At 44.2% G+C, this 20,808-nt stretch overlaps 1 protein-coding gene across 2 annotated transcripts in view; it reads left to right on the top strand.

Annotated features, from left to right (window-relative positions):
* The window catches only part of UBR2 (ubiquitin protein ligase E3 component n-recognin 2), a 129,181-nt gene that overhangs the window by 61,140 nt on the left and 47,233 nt on the right, over nucleotides 1-20,808 (top strand). For both annotated transcript variants that reach the window (XM_040351504.1, XM_040351505.1), the window contains exons 17-26: nucleotides 1,295-1,405; nucleotides 2,732-2,797; nucleotides 3,933-4,055; nucleotides 11,667-11,730; nucleotides 12,064-12,188; nucleotides 13,374-13,426; nucleotides 13,522-13,624; nucleotides 14,363-14,411; nucleotides 16,262-16,416; nucleotides 18,931-19,033. In XM_040351504.1, the coding sequence (XP_040207438.1) occupies nucleotides 1,295-1,405; nucleotides 2,732-2,797; nucleotides 3,933-4,055; nucleotides 11,667-11,730; nucleotides 12,064-12,188; nucleotides 13,374-13,426; nucleotides 13,522-13,624; nucleotides 14,363-14,411; nucleotides 16,262-16,416; nucleotides 18,931-19,033 (952 nt within the window). The remainder of the gene's footprint in view (nucleotides 1-1,294; nucleotides 1,406-2,731; nucleotides 2,798-3,932; nucleotides 4,056-11,666; nucleotides 11,731-12,063; nucleotides 12,189-13,373; nucleotides 13,427-13,521; nucleotides 13,625-14,362; nucleotides 14,412-16,261; nucleotides 16,417-18,930; nucleotides 19,034-20,808) is intronic.

The raw sequence follows: 20,808 nt of genomic DNA, 5'->3' as shown, positions 1-20,808 counted from the left end.
AAGAGTATCGGAACTGGCAGCCTTATCCTGTAAGGAACCATATCTTATTTTGCATAAGGACAGGGTCGTTCTCCGCCCTCATCCTTCCTTCCTACCAAAGGTTATATCCAGTTTTCATCTAAACCAGGATTTGGTATTACCATCCTTCTTTCCTAAACCTACTTCCAGAAAGGAAGGGTTGCTGCATACCTTGGATATTGTCAGGGCCATGAAGGCCTATCTTAAAGCTACAGAGAAGATCCGGAAAACAGATGTGTTGTTCATTTTACCGGATGGGCCCAAGAAGGGGCAGGCAGCTGCAAAATCCACCATCTCGAGGTGGATTAAACAGTTAATCACTCAGGCCTACGGCTTGAAGGGGTTGCCTCCTCCGTTATCATTAAAGGCTCATTCTACTAGGGCCATGGGCGCCTCCTGGGCAGCACACCACCAGATCTCTATGGCTCAAGTTTGCAAGGCGGCAACCTGGTCTTCTGTCCACACGTTTACAAAATTCTACCAGTTGGACGTAAGAAGGAATACGGATACAGCCTTTGGGCAGGCAGTGCTGCAGGCTGCAGTTTGAGACCCTCGGATTCCGGGGGCTCCCTTTTGAGTTAAATTTAAAAATTTATTTTTTCTCAACTAAGTTGGATTTATTATGATTTGAGTATATCTCTAAATTAAATCCTTTTGTCTTAGGAAGATGTTCTCCCTCCCCTCATTGTAAGCATTGCTTTGGGACATCCCATATAGTAATGAATATGCCGCTCTGTGTCCCGTGATGTACGATAAAGAAAAAGAGATTTTTAATACAGCTTACCTGTAAAATCTTTTTCTTGGAGTACATCACGGGACACAGAGCTCCCACCCCTCTTTTGGGGACCATTTTGGGAGGCATACTGCTTGCTACAAAACTGAGGTACTCCTCCTATGGGAGGGGGTTATATAGGGAGGGGCACTTCCTGTTTTTGAGATTGCCAGTGTCCATCACCTGAAGGTACTCCATATAACCCATATAGTAATGAATATGCCGCTCTGTGTCCCGTGATGTACTCCAAGAAAAAGATTTTACAGGTAAGCTGTATTAAAAATCTCTTTTTTTTCTGACTTGTATAAAGACTTATTTGGCTCATTGACAGTAGCTGTATGTTGGAAGTTTGGCTAGAGTAAGAAAACTAAAAAAGATGGGTTGAAAGTACAAGCACTTATCTTTTTTTACTCAAATATAATTTTGTCTTGTTCTTATGTTATATTATTTCATGTATGAAAATGCTTTGTAGTTGTCATATTTGTTGACCGTTTCTTACTCCAGAGTGAACTGAGTCCACCAATGCTGATTGAGCACCCACTCCGCTGTTTAGTGCTATGTGCTCAGGTGCATGCTGGAATGTGGAGAAGAAACGGATTCTCTTTGGTAAATCAGGTGGGTGATGATCTTTTATTGTTTGCAAAACATTTCTGTACTCTTGTTAAAGTGGAACTATGCTGCTGCAGGTCCTCAGGGCTCTTGGCATAATGTGCAACTTTGCGCAGCTTACTTAAAGCGGAGTTCCAGACACAAATGTAACTCTTTACAAAATGTAAGCCCCCCCCCCCCCCCCTCGTTTTTGGTTATTTTTATTTTGTTCATACTTTTTATCTAATATTTTTCCACGGCGCTGCAGGGACTCACTCCCATGGTTTTAAAAAACAGATTTCTGGTCGTTGCCATTTTGAGTAAGGACAGATGATTGATGTAGCATTTGCTTCCTGGAATCCATCTGCTTTTAGCTCAGGCATACATGCAGGAGTGTGGGCTTAGCTGAGAAAAACCCTCCTCCCGTCTCCTTCTGAAGACTCCTGGCCTGTATGACATCTGACTAGGCAAGAAACCACAAAGTAACTGATTTACATTTATTTAAAAAAAAAAGTTTAAAACAAGTAAATATGATCTACTTTCCTATCAACTAATGCTAGCAGCATGACGATTAAAAATGTTGATTTGGAGAGTGACTATCCACTTTAACCCCTTGGCACCGTCGCACACAAATATGCAGCCCCTCGGTGGGTGGGCCTTGGCACTGAGCAGCTGCATATTTGTGTGCATTAGTGTGATTACAGCCAAGAGCGCATTCCTGGCACAGTTACCGGAAAGCTCCTGATATGGAGATTTCCATTGTGTGACCACCGTGAAAGGCAATCACGGTGGTCACGTGATCATAAACACTGCATGACTTCCGGCATTCTAAACCTCTTAAAGGGCCAGGAGGTGCCAGCTCCAAGGGGTTAATTCATTTTGGCACTATCGCCTCCCAAGGTGCCTCATGCTAGGGATGAAACTTCACTTCATCACTGCTGCCACGTTATGCCGATCATCTTCAGCTACTTGTATGCATAGGAGTTATTACGTCCCTGCAGTTACTTTCAGAATCGTACACCGAACTGCGCATGCATAACAGCCAGTGTACATATAGAAGAAAAAAAATGGTAGCAGGCAGGGGAAGAGTTTTTATGGCAGACAAGACCTACATAGTTTCTTCAGCCATAAAATCCTACCTAAGCTACAATGTACCCTACATACAGCCCATTATGACACCAACAATGGTGTGTCAGTGTGCTCACATTCAAAGGGTTTAGGGGAAAAAAATGTATATGACCAAGAATGTTATGGGGTTGTGAGAAATATCATAAGGGTCTACTGCCTTCAAATTATGCTGATGTGCCTTAATAAGCAGCAGAAACCTTTTTAACCTGATATGTTTTTTCACAGATTTACTATTATCATAATGTGAAATGCAGAAGAGAGATGTTTGATAAAGACATTGTGATGTTACAAGTAAGCAGTTTTTTTCAAAATATATCTATTTATACGGTTCCCTTTTAATGCATTCACTTGTCAGTGAAATTGATAAGTTAAAAACCATCAAAGCCAAAAAGCCTAGAATCCTTACCATGTCTACATTGAAGGGTGTCTTTTTTCAGGATTTCCCTCAGATGAAACGGCTGTGGTAATTACTAACGCAGTGAAACTGAATAAATCATCTATGCAAAATAATGGAAAGCCTGAAAACATGATCTGTTGGTGCGCCTTGAGGACTTGAGAAACGCTGCTTTTGGCTGTCTGCATTTTCTTAAACAATTCAAGGCAGTAACAGTGGGGTTGAATTACTAAAACTGAAGAGTGCAAAATCTGGTGCAGCTCTGCATTAAAACCAATCGGCTTCCAGTTTTTTTTTTTTGTCAAAGCTTAATTAAACAAGCTACCATGCCAAGCTGTTCCAGATTTTGCACACTCTAGTTTTAATAAACGCACACCAGTGTCTCTGCAATTTACCACACTGACTCTTATACTGCGCTCCCTTGCCGCTTCTTTCATTATCACAGTCGGCCCTGAAATCAGCAGTCTTGGTGATCGGGCAGGTGGAACGTCAGTCATGTGACAGTGCTTAGGCTTAGCAGTTGGCTACTAGGCCTGAGCCTTGTCACAGGGGAGCAGGTCTCCTGATAATACACCCTAGAAATTGCTGAGTAGTTGTGCCAGCTACTATGGAGGAGGGAGCACAGGAAAGGTGAGTAGAGGAATGTGGGTGCTCTTTTGCAGAGATGGAACTGTCACTTTGCCCTGCATGAGCAAGGTGACCGTGTCTCTTTAAAAAGCATAGGCAAAAACTATGCGGTACATCTCTGGAATTCAACCACAATACCCCTTATTTTGTCTTGCAAAATTCTGTAAGTACAGAAAAAAGCTGTTGATCCTGCCAGAAAAAAAACTGAGCTCCCAGTTTCTTGTGAGTGGTTAACGCCAATTCTGCTGCACAAGTGGTGTTGCCAACCCTGCTTGAGTTTCCATCTGCAAGACTACAGAACACCTCCCGCCTATGTTAGAGATGCGGAGAGGCCACACAACTGCACAAATACAGTTGCTGTAACATACGATGTCCACTCAACCAGACATTTGTTTTTAATTCTAGGCTGGAGCTTCCATGATGGATCCCAACCATTTTCTGATGATCGTGCTCAGCCGGTTTGAACTCTTCCAGATATTTAGCACCCCTGATTATGGGAAGAGGTTCAGAAAAGACAACTCGAACAAGGTATGATTTTTAGCCTCTATTCCTCTACACTTCATGTGTTGTTATTTCACACTTGGGTTGGTTTTGCACAGCCTGGTTCTGTGAGACGTTACGGGAAGATAAGTAGAGCGTCCGACCATCAAAATTGTTTACTGGATGCAAAGATTTTTCCGCTTGTGTGGAATTTTTGAGTGGTGGGCACCATTACTTCCTAATAATGCCGGCTTTACCACTTGCATCCTCCTTGGACGGGGATGCAAAGAAATGTCCATTTGGCAGCAAGACCTCTTTTCTTTATCGTTACATCACGGGACACAGAGCGGCATTCATTACTATATGGGTTATATGGAGTACCTTCAGGTGATGGACACTGGCAATCTCAAACAGGAAATGCCCCTCCCTATATAACCCCCTCCCATAGGAGGAGTACCTCAGTTTTTACGCCAGTGTCTTAGGTGTTGGTCATGGTTTAGCTTGCCTCCGCATCCTTGGGATTAGGTGAGCTAACCGGTTCTGTCCAAAGGCCTCAGCGCTAAAGTGGTCAGTAACCGGACCCCAAACCCTTGGGGTATAGCCCATAATGCTTTTCTTTTTAGAGAGCTGGACCCTGGGCCCAGAACTTAGAAACCTTTGGGTGCCTAATGTTTCTGTTGCCAGAGTGCTATATGGGCCCAGGACAGTGGATCCTTCATAGGAACCCAGGGCCTGAAGGTCTAGACACGGAGATGGGGGAAGATTGGGCCTCTTGCTGTGCAAAAGTCCTGCGGCATGGAGCAGGTAAGTGAGGGGAAAACTTGCGGAACTTGGTTCTTAGAACTTGGTTCTTAGCAGGTTTTTTCTGGGGGGTCACAGGGGACATGCCTAAAGTTATGCGCTGCATCTGGCAACTAGTCACATATCTTAATGATAGGATGGCTCTATGTGTATTATTCCCCATAAGAAGTGACCTCCCTTGTAGTGTTGGAAAAGCATTGAGTGGGGCCTGTGTGATATAAAGTGTATGTGTGTGTCAGAGAGCTGTGCTTACCTGCAAGCCTCCAGGCGATGCTCCATCAGTCTTCCTCCTCTGAGCCAGGCAAAACGCTGACCTCCTCGTGGTTCCAGCTGGAGCAGAGAGGCTCCCTTCCCCCCAACCCCCCCCCCCTATCGGCGGGCGCGCGCGTTCACGTGTTATAGGCGCAATTCGCGCCGTTTAGCTGAGGGGGGAAGGGCGGGTCAGTAGCTTAAGGAAGGGGCGGCCCTTCCTTTTTCGTTCCAAACAGCTCATTCAATACATTGGAACTGGGGAGGAAAGACCAGAGCGGCAGCACGGGGCGCCGAGGACACACAGTGGCCAGAAAGGATATTGCAGTCTTCAGAAGACTGTTTTCAAGCCTAGAAATAGGCTGTTTCTTTTCCATCTCATAGTTTTTCTTTGCAATACTACTCAGGGGGACAGAATGCTTTTTCTTTCCTGGATTTGAAAAAGAAAAAGATTGAAAAAAAAAAAAAGTCATCTAGGGGAGAGGAAGCATTTTTTATCCCCCAAACAGGTGTTTGGGCAATTAACTATTTATAGTTCCAAGTACCAATAAGCTAGCAGGTGTACCTCGGTATTGTACCATGGCATCCGGGTCAGAGGGTACAAGAGGTGGGGATTCCCCCAGAGAGTCTGAGGTCTCGGACAAAGTTATGCCGCTGCTTTCCCCACAGGGAGCCTTGGGGCCATCGGGATCTGGGGCTGGAGCTGGCGCGGGTCAGTCCAACCCTAAGATAGTCACGGACGAGGTATTACTCACCTCTTTAAAGGAGATGGAGAAAAGAATGGGAAAAATGATAGCCACAGCTATGCGGGGCAGTAAACGGATTAGATCTCCGTCGCCCGAGCGCGGACCCTCAGAAGAGGAGGTCCTTTCCTCAGGGGAATTGGACGACCTCTCGGACAAGGACCAAGTAGGTTCAGGGATCGAAGATCCGGATACAGTGGAGTCTGGAGCAGTCTCCCAAGGGGAGAGCTGGTGGATTCAAGCCTTAACGGACTTGGTCCATAATGCATTCAACTTGCCAGTACCAGATCTCCAGGTATCGACGGTTTCAGCTTTGGGCTCACTGAGGGCGCCTCAAAGCAATGCAGTGTTTCCGATCCACCCTCTACTAGAGGGAGTTTTGTTCCAAGATTGGAACAAGCCAGATAAAATCTTCTTACCACCTAAAAGATTCTCTGCCCTATATCCTATGGAAGATAAATTTTCCAAGAAATGGGCTACTCCTGCAGTGGACGCAGCCATCTCATGTATTAACAAATCATTAACATGCCCTGTAGAAAACATACAGGTATTCAAGGATCCAGTTGATAAACGCTTGGAAGCACTACTTAAGAACTCCTTCACTACTGCAGGGGCAGTAGTACAGCCAGCTGTGGCTGCGATTGGGGTTGCTCAAGCATTATCAGATCAAGTTAAGCAGATGCTTAAACTTATTCCTGCCCAGCAGGCAGAAGAATTTTCGGATGTCTCTAAGGCCATATGTTTTACGGTAGACGCAATTAAGGATTCTATCCAGCAAGCGTCACGTTTATCGTTATCCCTTATCCATATGAGAAGACTCTTATGGTTAAAAAGCTGGGAGGCCGAGCCCCCATGCAAGAAGCTCCTGGTAGGGTTCCCCTTCCATGGAGGACGACTCTTCGGAGAAGACCTAGATAAATACATTCAGACCATTTCAAACGGCAAAAGTACTCTCTTGCCAACTAAGAAGAAGTTTCAGGGGCCTGCGTTTAAACGACAGTACTCCCCTGGGCAGGGGCCCTCTAATGCCAAACAGTATCGACGGCCTCCTGCGAAAGCAAACTTCGGCTTCAACAGCAAGTCTCAAGGACAGGCTGCTAGAGGCAGAAAGCAGTGGTTTCGCAAACCAGCAAAACCAGCCCCCAAGCCGACCTTATGAAGGGGCGCCCCCACCCACGAAGGTGGGGGGAAGGCTGCGACTCTTTTCAGAGGTCTGGGAAGCCAGCATTCCCGACGAGTGGGTACGGTCTTCCGTGGCCACGGGCTACAAATTAGATTTCCTAAAGTTTCCTCCTCCTCATTTCCAGGCGTCGAGGATTCCAAACGATCCGGAGAAGGGAGCCGCATTAATGTCGGCATTAAATCATCTACTTTCCCAGGAAGTAATAGTAGAGGTACCAGTCCTGGAACAGGGGCTGGGTTTCTACTCCAACCTATTCATCATCCCAAAGTCCAATGGAGAGGTCAGGCCAATTTTGGACCTAAAGATGGTAAACGCATACCTAAAAGTCCGCTCATTTCGGATGGAATCCGTGCGGTCAGCAGCTGCCACACTCCAAAAGGACGACTTCATGGCGTCCATAGACATAAAGGATGCCTACCTTCATGTTCCAATTTATCAGCCACATCAAAGATATCTACGCTTCATGGTGGCTTCGCGTCATTTCCAATTCGTGGCGCTTCCCTTCGGGTTGGCTACGGCCCCCCGGGTGTTCACGAAGGTCCTAGCTCCAATCCTAGCCAAGCTAAGGATCCAAGGGGTCACGATCCTAGCATACCTGGACGACCTCCTAGTCATAGATCACTCGTCTCCCGGCTTGGAGCGAGCAGTGGCCCTCGAGAAGTTCGGCTGGGTCCTAAATCGAGAAAAGTCGGCTTTCCTGCCCACAAGGCAGTTGGAATATCTCGGCATGAGATTAGACACAGAACAACAAAGAGTGTTTCTACCTCTGAGGAAGGTCAAAGCCATCAAGAAATTAATCCTACTGGTTCTAAGCAAGAAGGAACCGACTATTCGCCTATGTATGAGATTACTAGGCAAGATGGTGGCCACATTCGAGGCGGTACCATACGCCCAGAGCCACACTCGCATCCTGCAGGCAGCCATCCTGTCAGCATGGAGCAGAAGGCCACAGGCCTTGGATATCCCGTTGCCGCTCTCATCAAGAGTCCGACAAAGTCTGTGTTGGTGGTTAGACCCTCAGAATCTACTGAAGGGGAAGTCTTTCAGCCCAGTGGCTTGGAAGATAGTGACCACAGACGCCAGCCTGACGGGCTGGGGAGCAATTTTGGATGGTTGCACTCGCCAAGGCACTTGGGCAAAGCCAGAGAAGCAGTTGCCCATCAACATCTTGGAGCTCAGAGCTGCTCGACTAGCCCTCAGGGCCTGGACGTCAAAATTGCAGGGGTTCCCGGTGAGAATTCAATCAGACAATGCCACGGCCGTGGCATACATAAATCACCAAGGGGGAACCAGGAGTCAAGCCGCTCAGAGAGAGGTGAGCTTGATTCTCCTATGGGCAGAGGCTCATGTGCCCTGCATATCGGCAATATTCATTCCAGGAGTGGACAACTTTCAGGCGGACTTCTTAAGCCGCCAGACTCTATTGCCGGGGGAATGGTCTCTGCATCCACAAATCTTTCAAGCACTCTGCCAAAGATGGGGAGTGCCGGACGTGGATATCATGGCATCGAGACTCAACAAGAAGCTAGACAGGTTCATGTCCCGCTCAAGGGATCCGATGGCCTGCGGAACCGATGCGTTGGTTTGCCCTTGGCATCAGTTCAAACTTCTTTATGCGTTTCCCCCGCTCCAGTTACTACCCCGCCTGCTGCGCAGGATCCGGGTGGAGCACATACCAGTCATCCTGGTAGCCCCAGCATGGCCCAGAAGGGCATGGTACTCACTAATCTTAAGGATGGTAGTGGGAGACCCTTGGACTCTTCCTCTACGGCCAGACCTGCTATCGCAAGGTCCGATCCTCCACCCTGCCTTACGGCATCTAAATTTGACGGCCTGGAAGCTGAATCCCTGATTCTCAGGGGTAGAGGTCTGTCTCAGAGAGTAATCTCTACCCTAATCAGAGCCAGGAAACCGGTCTCTAGGGTGATTTATCACAGGGTCTGGAAGGCCTATGTAGGCTGGTGTGAGTCCAAGCTATGGCTTCCTCGCAAGTTCACCATCGATAGAGTTTTACGTTTTCTCCAGCTAGGAGTGGATAAAGGATTGGCATTAAGCACAATCGAAGGACAGATTTCTGCTCTGTCAGTGTGGTTTCAGCGGCCGCTGGCCACCCACTCGCTGGTTAAGACCTTCCTTCAAGGGGTCTTACGTATTAAACCTCCAGTTAAATCCCCGCTTTGTCCGTGGGATTTAAATCTTGTTCTGTCAAGTTTACAGAAACAACCGTTTGAGCCGTTGGCTGAAATTCCTTTGGTTTTACTGACAAGGAAGTTAGTATTTTTGGTCGCCATAGTTTCCGCCAGAAGAGTATCGGAACTGGCGGCCTTATCCTGTAAGGAACCATATCTTATTTTTCATAAGGACAGGGTCGTTCTCCGCCCTCATCCTTCCTTTCTACCGAAGGTTATATCCAGTTTTCATTTGAACCAGGATTTGGTATTACCATCCTTCTTCCCTAAACCTACTTCCAGAAAGGAAGGGTTGCTGCATACCTTGGATATTGTCAGGGCCATGAAGGCCTATCTTAAAGCTACAAAGAAGATCCGGAAAACAGATGTGCTGTTCATTTTACCGGATGGGCCCAAGAAGGGGCAGGCAGCTGCAAAGTCCACCATTTCTAGGTGGATTAAGCAGTTAATCACTCAGGCCTACGGCTTGAAAGGGTTGCCTCCTCCAGTATCATTAAGGGCTCATTCTACTAGGGCCATGGGCGCCTCCTGGGCAGCACACCACCAGATCTCTATGGCTCAAGTTTGCAAGGCGGCAACCTGGTCTTCTGTCCACACGTTTACAAAATTCTACCAGTTGGACGTAAGAAGGAATTCTGATACAGCCTTTGGGCAGGCAGTGCTGCAGGCTGCAGTTTGAGACCCTCGGATTCCGGGGGCTCCTCTTTTTTGAGTTAAATTTAAAATTTAAGAATAATTTTCTCAACTAAGTTGGATTTATTATGATTTGAGTATTTCTCTAAATTAAATCCTTTTGTCTTGGAGATGTTCTCCCTCCCCTCATTGTAAGCATTGCTTTGGGACATCCCATATAGTAATGAATGCCGCTCTGTGTCCCGTGATGTAACGATAAAGAAAAAGAGATTTTTAATACAGCTTACCTGTAAAATCTTTTTCTTGGAGTACATCACGGGACACAGAGCTCCCACCCCTCTTTTGAGGACCATTTTGGGAGGCATACTGCTTGCTACAAAACTGAGGTACTCCTCCTATGGGAGGGGGTTATATAGGGAGGGGCATTTCCTGTTTGAGATTGCCAGTGTCCATCACCTGAAGGTACTCCATATAACCCATATAGTAATGAATGCCGCTCTGTGTCCCGTGATGTACTCCAAGAAAAAGATTTTACAGGTAAGCTGTATTAAAAATCTCTTTATTTTACTGTGGCTTCCGTTGCTGTTACTTATTTTAGTCTTAAAGGATAAGTTCACTTTAAAAAAATAAATGTACATTTTTTTGCAGGTAAAAAAAAAGCATATATTTTTTCATTATTTTTCTTTACAGGAGCCTGTAAAGCATTGCACAAGCGATCAGCAGATTGCTGATGCCATACAGGTCTCCTGCAGATCTGTCGGTGGATCTGCTTGCTCGTACCTCATACGAGGAAGCTGATACATTCTAACAGGAAGACTCTATGATCTTCCACACCGCTCATACATTGCACAGTGGTGGTCCATTGTAAACTACAAGCTGACAGCCACAAAGGCTGCTGGACCTTGTAGATTTCCATTCCCAGAGGATAAATGACTATAAATGAGTGACTTAGCAGGGCGGACGTCCTTTTTGCATTCTAGCAGCAGACACGGATATACGGTAAGATTCCTAGTTTGCTTTCACAGCGGGGATCGATTGGGGGGGCTGGGCGCAGGGCATTGATAACATGTTACACCCTGAATATAGTAGTAACATGTTATGAAAGGTGAACTTATGCTTTAATTTAGATCCTGTTTATAATGTTACATGTGCTTTTTCCAATGAGCCTAAAGGGACAGTGTCTGCTGAAAGCCAATTTATCACCAACAAGTTATACTCTTCCATCAGCTCCTTCACAGCCTGCTACCTTCCAGATAAGGATGGGCTCAGGCGTGTTCGCAACTCCACACGCCCGAGCCTGCCAGGAAGCTGACACTCCACAGTGCTAATCACAGGCAGTGAGACACTTCCCGATTTGCGGCCGCACAGATTGGGAAATGTATCACTGCCTGTGATTAGCCCTGTGGCACGGGCACGTGGGGTTGCGAACACGCCTGAGCCCATCCTTCCAGGCATTGTTGTAATGGAACAGGACTTTTTGGTAAGGGGGAACATGTGACCTCCCCCATGTGACAGTGCTCAGACCTGCACTACTAGTCCTCAAGACCTGTGCAAATATATTTCGGGGGAAGCCAAGTATGACATTATAAAGTTAGATTTATTACTGGAACTAAATACAAATTTCCCCTTAGAAGCATACTTGTGTGATCAGGGTCAGGATTCATTCAGTCACAAATCTGACTTGGCGCACCTAAAAGGAGGAATCTATGACTACAGCTGTAACCTTGTAATAAATCTGTGTCAGTGCACCTCACTGCTCAGCCATGGTTTTCCTTGCAAAAGGATTGATGTCCCCCACTATTTTTCTAGGCATAAATTGTGACTTTGTCCTTTTAATCACACTGCGTGTCTTTTCTTCCAGGACATAGTGCAGCAGAATAACACCCTCATCGAGGAAATGTTACACCTCATCATTATGATTGTTGGTAAGTTTACTTGCTGTCATTCCTCCTAATTGGCTTAAAGCGTTAGTAAACCGCAGTTGGGAGGGGAAAAAAAGAACCTCTATTAAGATCAACGGCTGCAATTAAAAGCACAGATAGTTTCTTCATAAAACACACTGAACAAATAATACAATGCCAGGCAAAGTAACGCACATCATTTTTAGATGCTTGGGTTTTAGATATCTTTTTAAAAAGCATGTACCTAGATCTGTGTTGGCTTTTAGAAAGTTCCAGATCTGCTTAGTAGGTTGTGTTCTGCATAATGGATGAAGACCTAGGTTATATGGTATTTAATAGCTATGTTTTATGTTCCAGGTGAACGATTTTGCCCTGGCGTAGGACAGGTGTCTGTCACTGAGGAGATAAAGCGGGAAATCGTCCACCAGCTCAGCATTAGACCTATGGCCCACAGTGAACTGGTCAAGGCCTTGCCGGAAGATGTAAGTGTGTCCAAGTTTAATTGGCAGGTTTTCTCCTACCTTGAAAGGTGATGAATGTATAGCGCATGATGTCTGCTAAGGTTAATATAGCCATCACTCAAAGCAGAAATAGACACTTTTCATGAACATACTTGCACATTGACAAGAGCTCTGGGGGCACAAATAACTACAGTTCTACTTTAATAGTGGAGTACATCTAACTGCAGTACACAGTGACTGTGCACTGTAGTCTCTTCAGTGCCATTCCTCTGAGTTGAATGAAATCTCTTGCTATTTAACCCACGTTCTTTCAGCCTAGGACTGGATGGGTCTTTAAGGTGCTCTGAACTCACAAGTGTATGCTGCAGGTAACAACACTTAAAGTATGAGTTCACCTTCATATAAACCCTGTTATGCAGTTACAGTACACCATAGTAGCCCCAATGCTAATCATGACTGCCCCCGATAATATACCTGTTTGTCATATTTGCAATAACCATAGCCTTCCAGAAAAACTTCCACTGCATCAGGGTAACATGGCTTCATCCTGTCATCTTATAGGGATGGAGCAGGCATTGGGAGGAGTGCCCACTATTAAGAACACACCCCCTTGGACTGTGACATCATCAAGAGTGACATCATCGCAGCACCGGTCTTCTTGGCTCTTCATTGGATAGATTGATAGCAGCGTAGCCATTGGCTCACGCTGCTGTCAATCAAATCCAATGACGCAGGCATTCATGCCTATGGACGCAAATGCTGGACTCGGGAGCATGCCCGCAAGGTAACCCCCTTGGGAAAGTGCTTCCCAGGGGGGTTAGCTGATGCCGGGGGGGGGGGGCTGAGACAGCCGCCAAGGGACCCCAGAAAACGAGGATCGGGGCCACTCTGTGCAAAACGAGCTGCACAGCGGAGGTAAGTATGATGTATGTGTGTGGGTTTTTTTTTTCCCTTTCTTTTTATCAAACCTTTAGTACCCCTTTTAAAATAAATATAGTGTAACTTACAGAAGATCTCTACAGATTGTTCATGTGTTCCCCTGCAGATGGCTCCCTACTCTTTCCTCCCTCATATCCCCATTTCAAGTCTGAGAGTGTACACACTGTTAATTTATTGTTGAAGTACTCTGCAGGTACTGTGTGATCGACATGCTTTAAGATATGCCTTTAATATTGAGTTATTGACTTTCTTTCCTTGAACTGATAGGAGAACAAAGAGACGGGAATGGAGCAAGTGATTGAAACGATAGCGTCTTTTAAGTAAGTTGCGTGAAGTAAGACCTTTGTGTCATTTTATTCAATATTTCTAGATGATGTGCTTATTATCTTTGTGTCTTTGTTGCTTTTCTGTTTAGAAAGCCAGGCTTAACAGGAAGAGGCCTGTATGAGTTGAAGCCTGAGTGTGCCAAGGAGTTTAACCTGTTCTATCACCATTATTCCAGAGCTGAACAGTCGAAGGTAAATGCTGTGTTAATGTACTTAAAAGTACAAAGTATTTTTAAAATCAAACTCGCCCCTGAAGTAGCAACAGTGAAATAGTTTAATCCTTTCAAAGCCATGACATGTGGGATTTATAAGGTTCTGAACTGGTTAAGTGATACCTCCTTATTATTTAACTTGTGTTATTAAAATTACAAGCTTTTTATATGACTTGGATCCCTTTTTCGGGCTTTATACAATTTTGAAATATTGTATAAAGTAATCCATAATGAGCATATGAAAAACAGATCAGCAGTCAGTAGATCTGGAGACAAATCAAGGTTTACGCAGACTTTGACAGGTCCTTTAATATATCAAAGCTCCCCACCCGCTCCCTGTTGCTGAAGAGGAGCCATGTCCCACAATCCTGCTATTGATGAGAAATGTTGAGCTACAGCATCACTAGAAAATGCAGGAAGGACACATTCTGTATCTGCTTTGTATGTGTTGTTCCCCTGCTGGCTTCGGCAGCAGGGCATCAATCCCACTCTGCCAAAAAGGCTGAGTCACCGGCGGGAACGTACCCCCGCACCCCTTCATTCAGCAAAGTAACAACACATAAATGTGTCCTCCAAGTGATTGCAGCCTATATTTCTTTGTCTTTTTTTTGTGGTTTTATTGATCGTAACCATGCACTAATTTGCTTTGCTTAGTTACGTAAGATGTTAAATGCAAATGTCATTAAGTTCACTCTACGTATTGTTTTATCTTCTACAGTCTGAAGAGGCCCAACGTAAACTGAAGAGACTGAATGAAGAAGATACAGGTACAGGGATTTCCGCTATTCTCTCAGCTGGGCAGACTAATACAATGTGTTTTTAAGGGTCTATTTAAATATGAGATTTTGAATTTTGGTTTGTTTTTTGATTTTGCTTGTTTTTTTGATTTTGCTTGTTTTTTTGATTTTGCTTGTTTTTTTGATTTTGCTTGTTTTTTTGATTTTGCTTGTTTTTTTGATTTTGCTTGTTTTTTTGATTTTGCTTGTTTTTTTGATTTTGCTTGTTTATTTGATTTTGCTTGTTTTTTTGATTTTGCTTGTTTTTTTGATTTTGCTTGTTTTTTTGATTTTGCTTGTTTTTTTGATTTTGCTTGTTTTTTTGATTTTGCTTGTTTTTTTGATTTTGCTTGTTTTTTTGATTTTGCTTGTTTTTTTGATTTTGCTTGTTTTTTTGATTTTGCTTGTTTTTTTGATTTTGCTTGTTTATTTGATTTTGCTTGTTTTTTTGATTTTGCTTGTTTTTTGTTTTGACGGAAGACTGGTATACCTTTTAAGATTATGAAAAGTACAGCGCTGTGCTTATTGTGATCTCTCCTATTCAGTGCTCTAATCCTATGACTAAAAATCAATACATTATGGTGTAATACAGCCACATATACTAACGTGCCATTGTGCAAAGCCTATTTAAATCAATAGTAATGCAGTAAACCCCGCCTGGTCTTTTTTTTTCTACAGGTAAGCCTATAAGAAGGCTGACCTGTAAGTAAAACGAATATCTTTTAAACGTGCAGTGTTCTATCCACCCTGCATGCAGCCAATGACATCACTAGAGCGTGCATACATTGTCGGAACTTCAGAGCTTCATACAAACATGCAGGCTCGGAAGCAATGCTCACCAAACACAACATTAGCAGAAGGTGTCCAAAGGGTGGCACTAAAATGCTGAAAAACTACATAGTATGTAACAACGCTTGTTTGTTGGCCGACATTTGTGTGCCGTTTGTATGCAAGACAAGTTTTTGGCCAATGCCCTTCGGACAGAAAATCTAAGGCTTTGTCTGCGGAAAATCTGATCCTGTGTACGCGGCTTTAGTCCGTAGGGTTCAATACTGAGTTGGCCCACCCGTTGCAGCTATAACGGCTTCAACTCTCCTGGGAAGGCCGTCCACAAGGTTTAGGAGTGTGTCTATGGGAATGTTTGACCATTTTTCCAGAAGCACATTTGTGAGATCAGGCGCTGATGTGGTGAGAAGGCCTGGCTCGCAGTCTCTGCTCTAATCCATGCCAAAGGTGTTCTACTGGGTTGAGGTCAGGACTCAAGCCAGTCAAGTTCCTCCACCCCAAACTCGCTCACCCATGTCTCTATGGACCTTGTTTTGTGTACTGGTGCAAGTCATGTTGGAACAGGAAAGCGGTCATCTCCAAAACTGCCTTCTGGGGCTGACGTGTGTGCACACAATTGCATACCAGAAAGCCTATGGTGGAAATCCACTCCCTTGTTCCTTCCTCCTCCAAAAGCTTCACTGATGGCAGCTTTAGTCTGCACTGCCTAAATGACTACCGTCCTTGACAAGTTATGTGTCCAAGCTTCCCTACCCGTATGTTTGGGGACGCGGCACAGAGCACTATGGAGCCCGGCACCTACAATCGACTTTAATATTAAGTAAAACTGAACTGCAGAATGTTTCCTTCTAACACTTCAGAGTAATGAAACAAATCAAGCGTTTGATACTGCTGTAGGCATTCTGAACAACTTTTATTAGAAAAAAAAAGATGGAATTTTGGCTGCTATGGGAAATATTTAAAGCTTCTCTCAGAAACTGATATATGTGGAAATGTGTAGTGTAATTGTAAAATGTACAAACCAAATAATTCACAATAATTATTTTCTGTTGCAGCTTTGCCACCTCCTGTGCTGCCTCCGTTCTGTCCTCTCTTTGCCAGCCTCATTAACATTCTCCAATCCGATGTTATGCTCTCTATTATGGGAACTATTCTTCAGTGGGCTGTAGAACCCAATGGATATTCCTGGTCAGAGGCCATGCTACAGAGGGTGAGTCAACTTTTTATATCTCCTATGGTAACATATAGTACACATGCACCAATTTCAGATGGTTTATGCTCTGTATTAAACTCAATATATTATCACCATTAAAAGGTTTTAGAATGAAGTAGCCAATAATAACAGTTTTTTTTTATTATTATTTTTATTTTTTTTTAATTATGTTTGGTGCTAAAAATTTTTTTTTTTTTTAAATAATTACATTTACTAGGTAAACATGATGTGTTGCACATGACTATCGTCAATGCTACGTGCACACATGGGCCTCTTTATTTCAGTATTGTGTACAGAGGGTGTCATTTGAACACACATTGCTGAATGAATTGGAGGAGGCATATTGCTGTGTCCAAAATTGAGCATCTACTGCCAGACAGAAAGCTCTGCAAACACTGGGCTTGGTTCACATCTAAACTGGCCGCAGATCGCACATGAATGCTGTGCAGGGACAAATCTGGGCCGGATCTGTGCCTGAATTCGGCCCTGAAACGGAGCCAAATAAGCACAGTGTGCTCCGCAGCCGCCCTGGAGATATGTGAACCGACTCCATAGAGAGTCAGTCACATTCTCCTGCTATGCGAATTGGATGTGGAAAACCCTAGGTGTGAATCCAGCCTTGTGGTTACATGATCCTAGGATGCCTAATGCCATTCTGCTGATTTCATTCTCCTAAACCAGGGGCCTTCAAGCCAACGGCCCTCCAGTTGTTCAGGAACTACAATTCCCATCATGCCTAGTCATGTCTGTGAATGTCAGTGTGTTACAATGCCTCATGGGATGTGTAGTTCTACAACAGCTGGAGGGCCGTAGTTTGAGGTTCCCTGTCCTTTAAACCATGTTGACAATTGGTTGTTTGTATTGCATGTGTTGACTCTGACCCCTGAAGACATGTTATTGGCCTCTTTACGATGCTTATATAAGTTTTATTGATGTATATCCTGGACCCTTTCTTATCAATTGTTTTTTACCATGTTTATTTTTAACGTGTTGTATGACTATTGGCACAATAAAAACTTTTTCTGATTTAAACCTACTATTATATTTTGTGGCAAGCTGTGTGGGCATATTTGTGCAGTTGTTTTTCAAGGTCCCTTATGATGTTTTGGCATGCTAAGGTGTGACATAACCTGTGTTAATTCGCCGTATCAGACCTCACAAGTGTGCATCAGGTCTTAAACTTCAATTTAATTTGTGGTGCACCAGCTCTCTGTTCATTCTTTGAATAATTGCTCAAGCACCCACCATCCTTATGTAGTAGGATTGCTTTGCCCTTGTCATGCCCACGTGTGCAGTGTGTGTGGGGGCCCAGGGTGCTATGCGCACACACAAAGTGCCCTGGCCTTACACATTCAATGAGGGGAATTTTTATTAAAACTGGAGCAGACAAAATCTTGACAGCTGTGCATGGCAACAAATCGGCTTCTATCTTCAACTTGTTCAGTTAAAGGATAACTCAACTTTCGTGGAAAAATAAATGGCATATAAAGAAAAAATAATAAAGCGTATACTATTGTGATGCAAGTCATATTGTAATTGAATGTTATAAAAAATTATATTTAATTTTCAATCTGCAACCGCTGTCATTTTCTATAAATGCAATATGGCAACCTGGAGTTGTTCTGTACACAGAATGTGTACTGACCACTTCCCAGAAACATAATTTCCTGCTTGTGTGATTGGCTTACAAGTTTTCCCAGAAGTCTGCACTAAGATACAAGTCAGATTTCAGGCATTCCCTGCAACAAAATTTATTATTTTTGGTAAGATAGTTCCAATAGGGAGAGCCACCTTGTGGCCGTCATTTGACAATGGCCCGGGCTCCAAGAAGTTAAACCACTTCCATTAGACTCAGTAGTAACAGAGGCACAGACAAACACACAGGGATTTCTTCAGAAAATCAGAAGGTAGGAATCTGCAACAAAGGTTGTTATAATCCTTGCAGTGTACATAGATCACCCAGAGGGGATTTTTTTTTCTTAACAAAAGTGTAGTTGCGCTTTAAGCTATGAAAATGAAAGATAAAAACTGGTGACCATTCATAGTTGCTCCAGTTTTAATTATCTTCCCTCTGTTTTTTTTTTCTTTAATGCCAGTAATGAATGTAATGTCCTTGGCAATATTATTTTACCAGTGACACCAACTTGCCACATTGGCTTCCATTCAGCCATAGAACTGCACTGCATACCTACTGTATATCATGTGGGTAATAAACACAGAAAAACTGGAAACGTTCAAAGAGAGTTTTAAATCAAACGGTTTCAAAGAAAAATGTTACATGGGGGTTTGAGCCTGAAAACTCTAAAAGCTTTCTGCCTTTGTGTTCTGGACACTTATCCATGACACCAATGCAATTTTATCAGTGGACCCTTCATAAAATGCTAGATTAGAAATATGTCCATGGTTTCTTGCCAATGATTTGCAATCTATAGTGCACATAACCTGACGGTATATAAGCTTGCTGGTGATTTTTGCCCTGACGGACATTCTTCTCATTCTGCCATTGTGAAGGTTCTGCATCTGATCGGAATGGCGTTGCAGGAGGAGAACCAGCATCTTCAGATTGTCAGTGAGGACCACATTGTCACCTTTACTTTCTCAGAGAAGATCTCAAGTAAGCTGAAAGACCAAAAATTTATTACTATTTGTATCTATTTCAGAGGTGTTCCTATTTAGGCCCTCGTGCGACTTGTTCTGCGACTTGGGACTGCAAATTCGCATGACGAGTCGTACCCTATGATGTCCAATGAGTACCGTTCATATATGTGCGACTTTAAAATAGTCCCTGCACTACTTTTACTCTGCCAGATCTCTAAGATGGCACTGCATGTGTGCAGAATTATTTTGGTTAAAGACTTAGTCTGCTTGCAAAACATCTTTTGCGCATGCCTTTCAATGGAGGACGCCTGTTTGGGGAATCCTTTGATAATTAGGTTTGTAGCCCGCAGAAAAAAAATACCCAGCCTAAGCCTATTAATATGACTACTACTTACCGAATGTGGTCCTTTCTGTTCACCCAGGCATCTTTCTCTAAGTCAAAGGCAGATCCATCAATTGTCGCAAGTCTTGAAACCCTCCAAGCCTACCTAGAGGCCCACCTCACATCAAAGGGTTTTCTTCTATCTCCAGAAATGGGAGAGTCCGATACGAGACCCTCTTTCCTCCCCAATAAACATAGTTTCTTCCTTTCAACTCGGTGAGGATATTTTCCTTCCCTTTTGTTCTGTTCCAAAACATGCCAACAATATTTCACTCCACAGCCCTGGATGCAGTCAGAGTGGTTAGGGTACACTTAACCACAACACTTTCTTTAAAAAAAATCATTTTTTTGTCCTCTTTGAAGGTTCCTTCTGATGGAAGGACTTCTGCTCCCTCTTCCACCATTGTTAGATGGCTCAGGTTGCTAATTTCACCAGATCTGTAGGTGTTTTCTTGGGCCTTTCAGCATCAAGCACCAGTTTTGTGAGTTTGGAAGGCTGCCAGATGCGGCTCTTTAGGCAAATTAGGCGGTCGCCTAAGGCCTCACACTCACAGTTTTGAGAGATTGGGGACCTTAACGCTGCTGTGCTCAGGCCTGACTCGGGAGCGGGGCCACCAGCATCCCTAACCAGTGAATATCGGTGACACCACCCCTTGTGGCGTCAATGACCAAGCATGCCCTCAGTCAATGACGTCACAAGGGGCGGGTTCACCAGGTGACATCATCGGGTGGCCCCTGCCCCTTAGTTATTAAAGAGCAGAATCTGGGGGCCACATTGTTAAAGGGGGCTTCCAGATTTCGATAAGCCCTCTGCCTGGATACCCCACAACCACCGGCCAGGGTTGTGGGGAAGAGGCTCTTGTCCTTGAATTATTTTTCCCATCATGGGTGTGAGTAGGGCCCCATGTTTTGCCTAAGGCCTCACAAAGCCTAGAGCCGTCTCTGAAGGCTGCCTCTTGTTCTGTTCATAATTTTTCTCAAATTTTTACTGAGTGGATGTTCAGGCCTCTGCTGATGCAAGCTTTCACATCAAGGTGCTTCAAGCTGTCGATAGCGTTGGTCAACATTTCCTTTTGTGGGCTTGTTTGCTGCTCTTTACTATGGTATTGTTCATTCCTCAGTTCCCATTGACTCACGTCCGACCATGTGCTGTAAAATTAAATTAATGGGAATTTCAATTCAAAAGTAAATTCCATGTCTTGAAGTACCGTACAGGACACGGGTCCTTCCTTCCTGTCCTCTGTTTCTTAGTATTGCTTGCTGCACTGGAATTCCATGGAGTGGTTGGGATTACATGAGTGTGCCCTGGGGGTGTTTTCGACAAATGTTTTTGCAAGTGTCTAATCACCTGAAGGTAGCGGCATATAATGCAAAGTCTATAACTTCTTGTTCTGTACTGTACTCCAAGG

The sequence above is a fragment of the Rana temporaria genome, chromosome 4, assembly GCF_905171775.1.
Source record: "Rana temporaria chromosome 4, aRanTem1.1, whole genome shotgun sequence".
In the NCBI taxonomy this organism is placed as follows: Eukaryota; Metazoa; Chordata; class Amphibia; order Anura; family Ranidae; genus Rana; species Rana temporaria.
The sequence above is the reverse complement of the archived record's forward strand: the minus strand, read 5'-3'. Positions and strand labels throughout refer to the sequence as shown.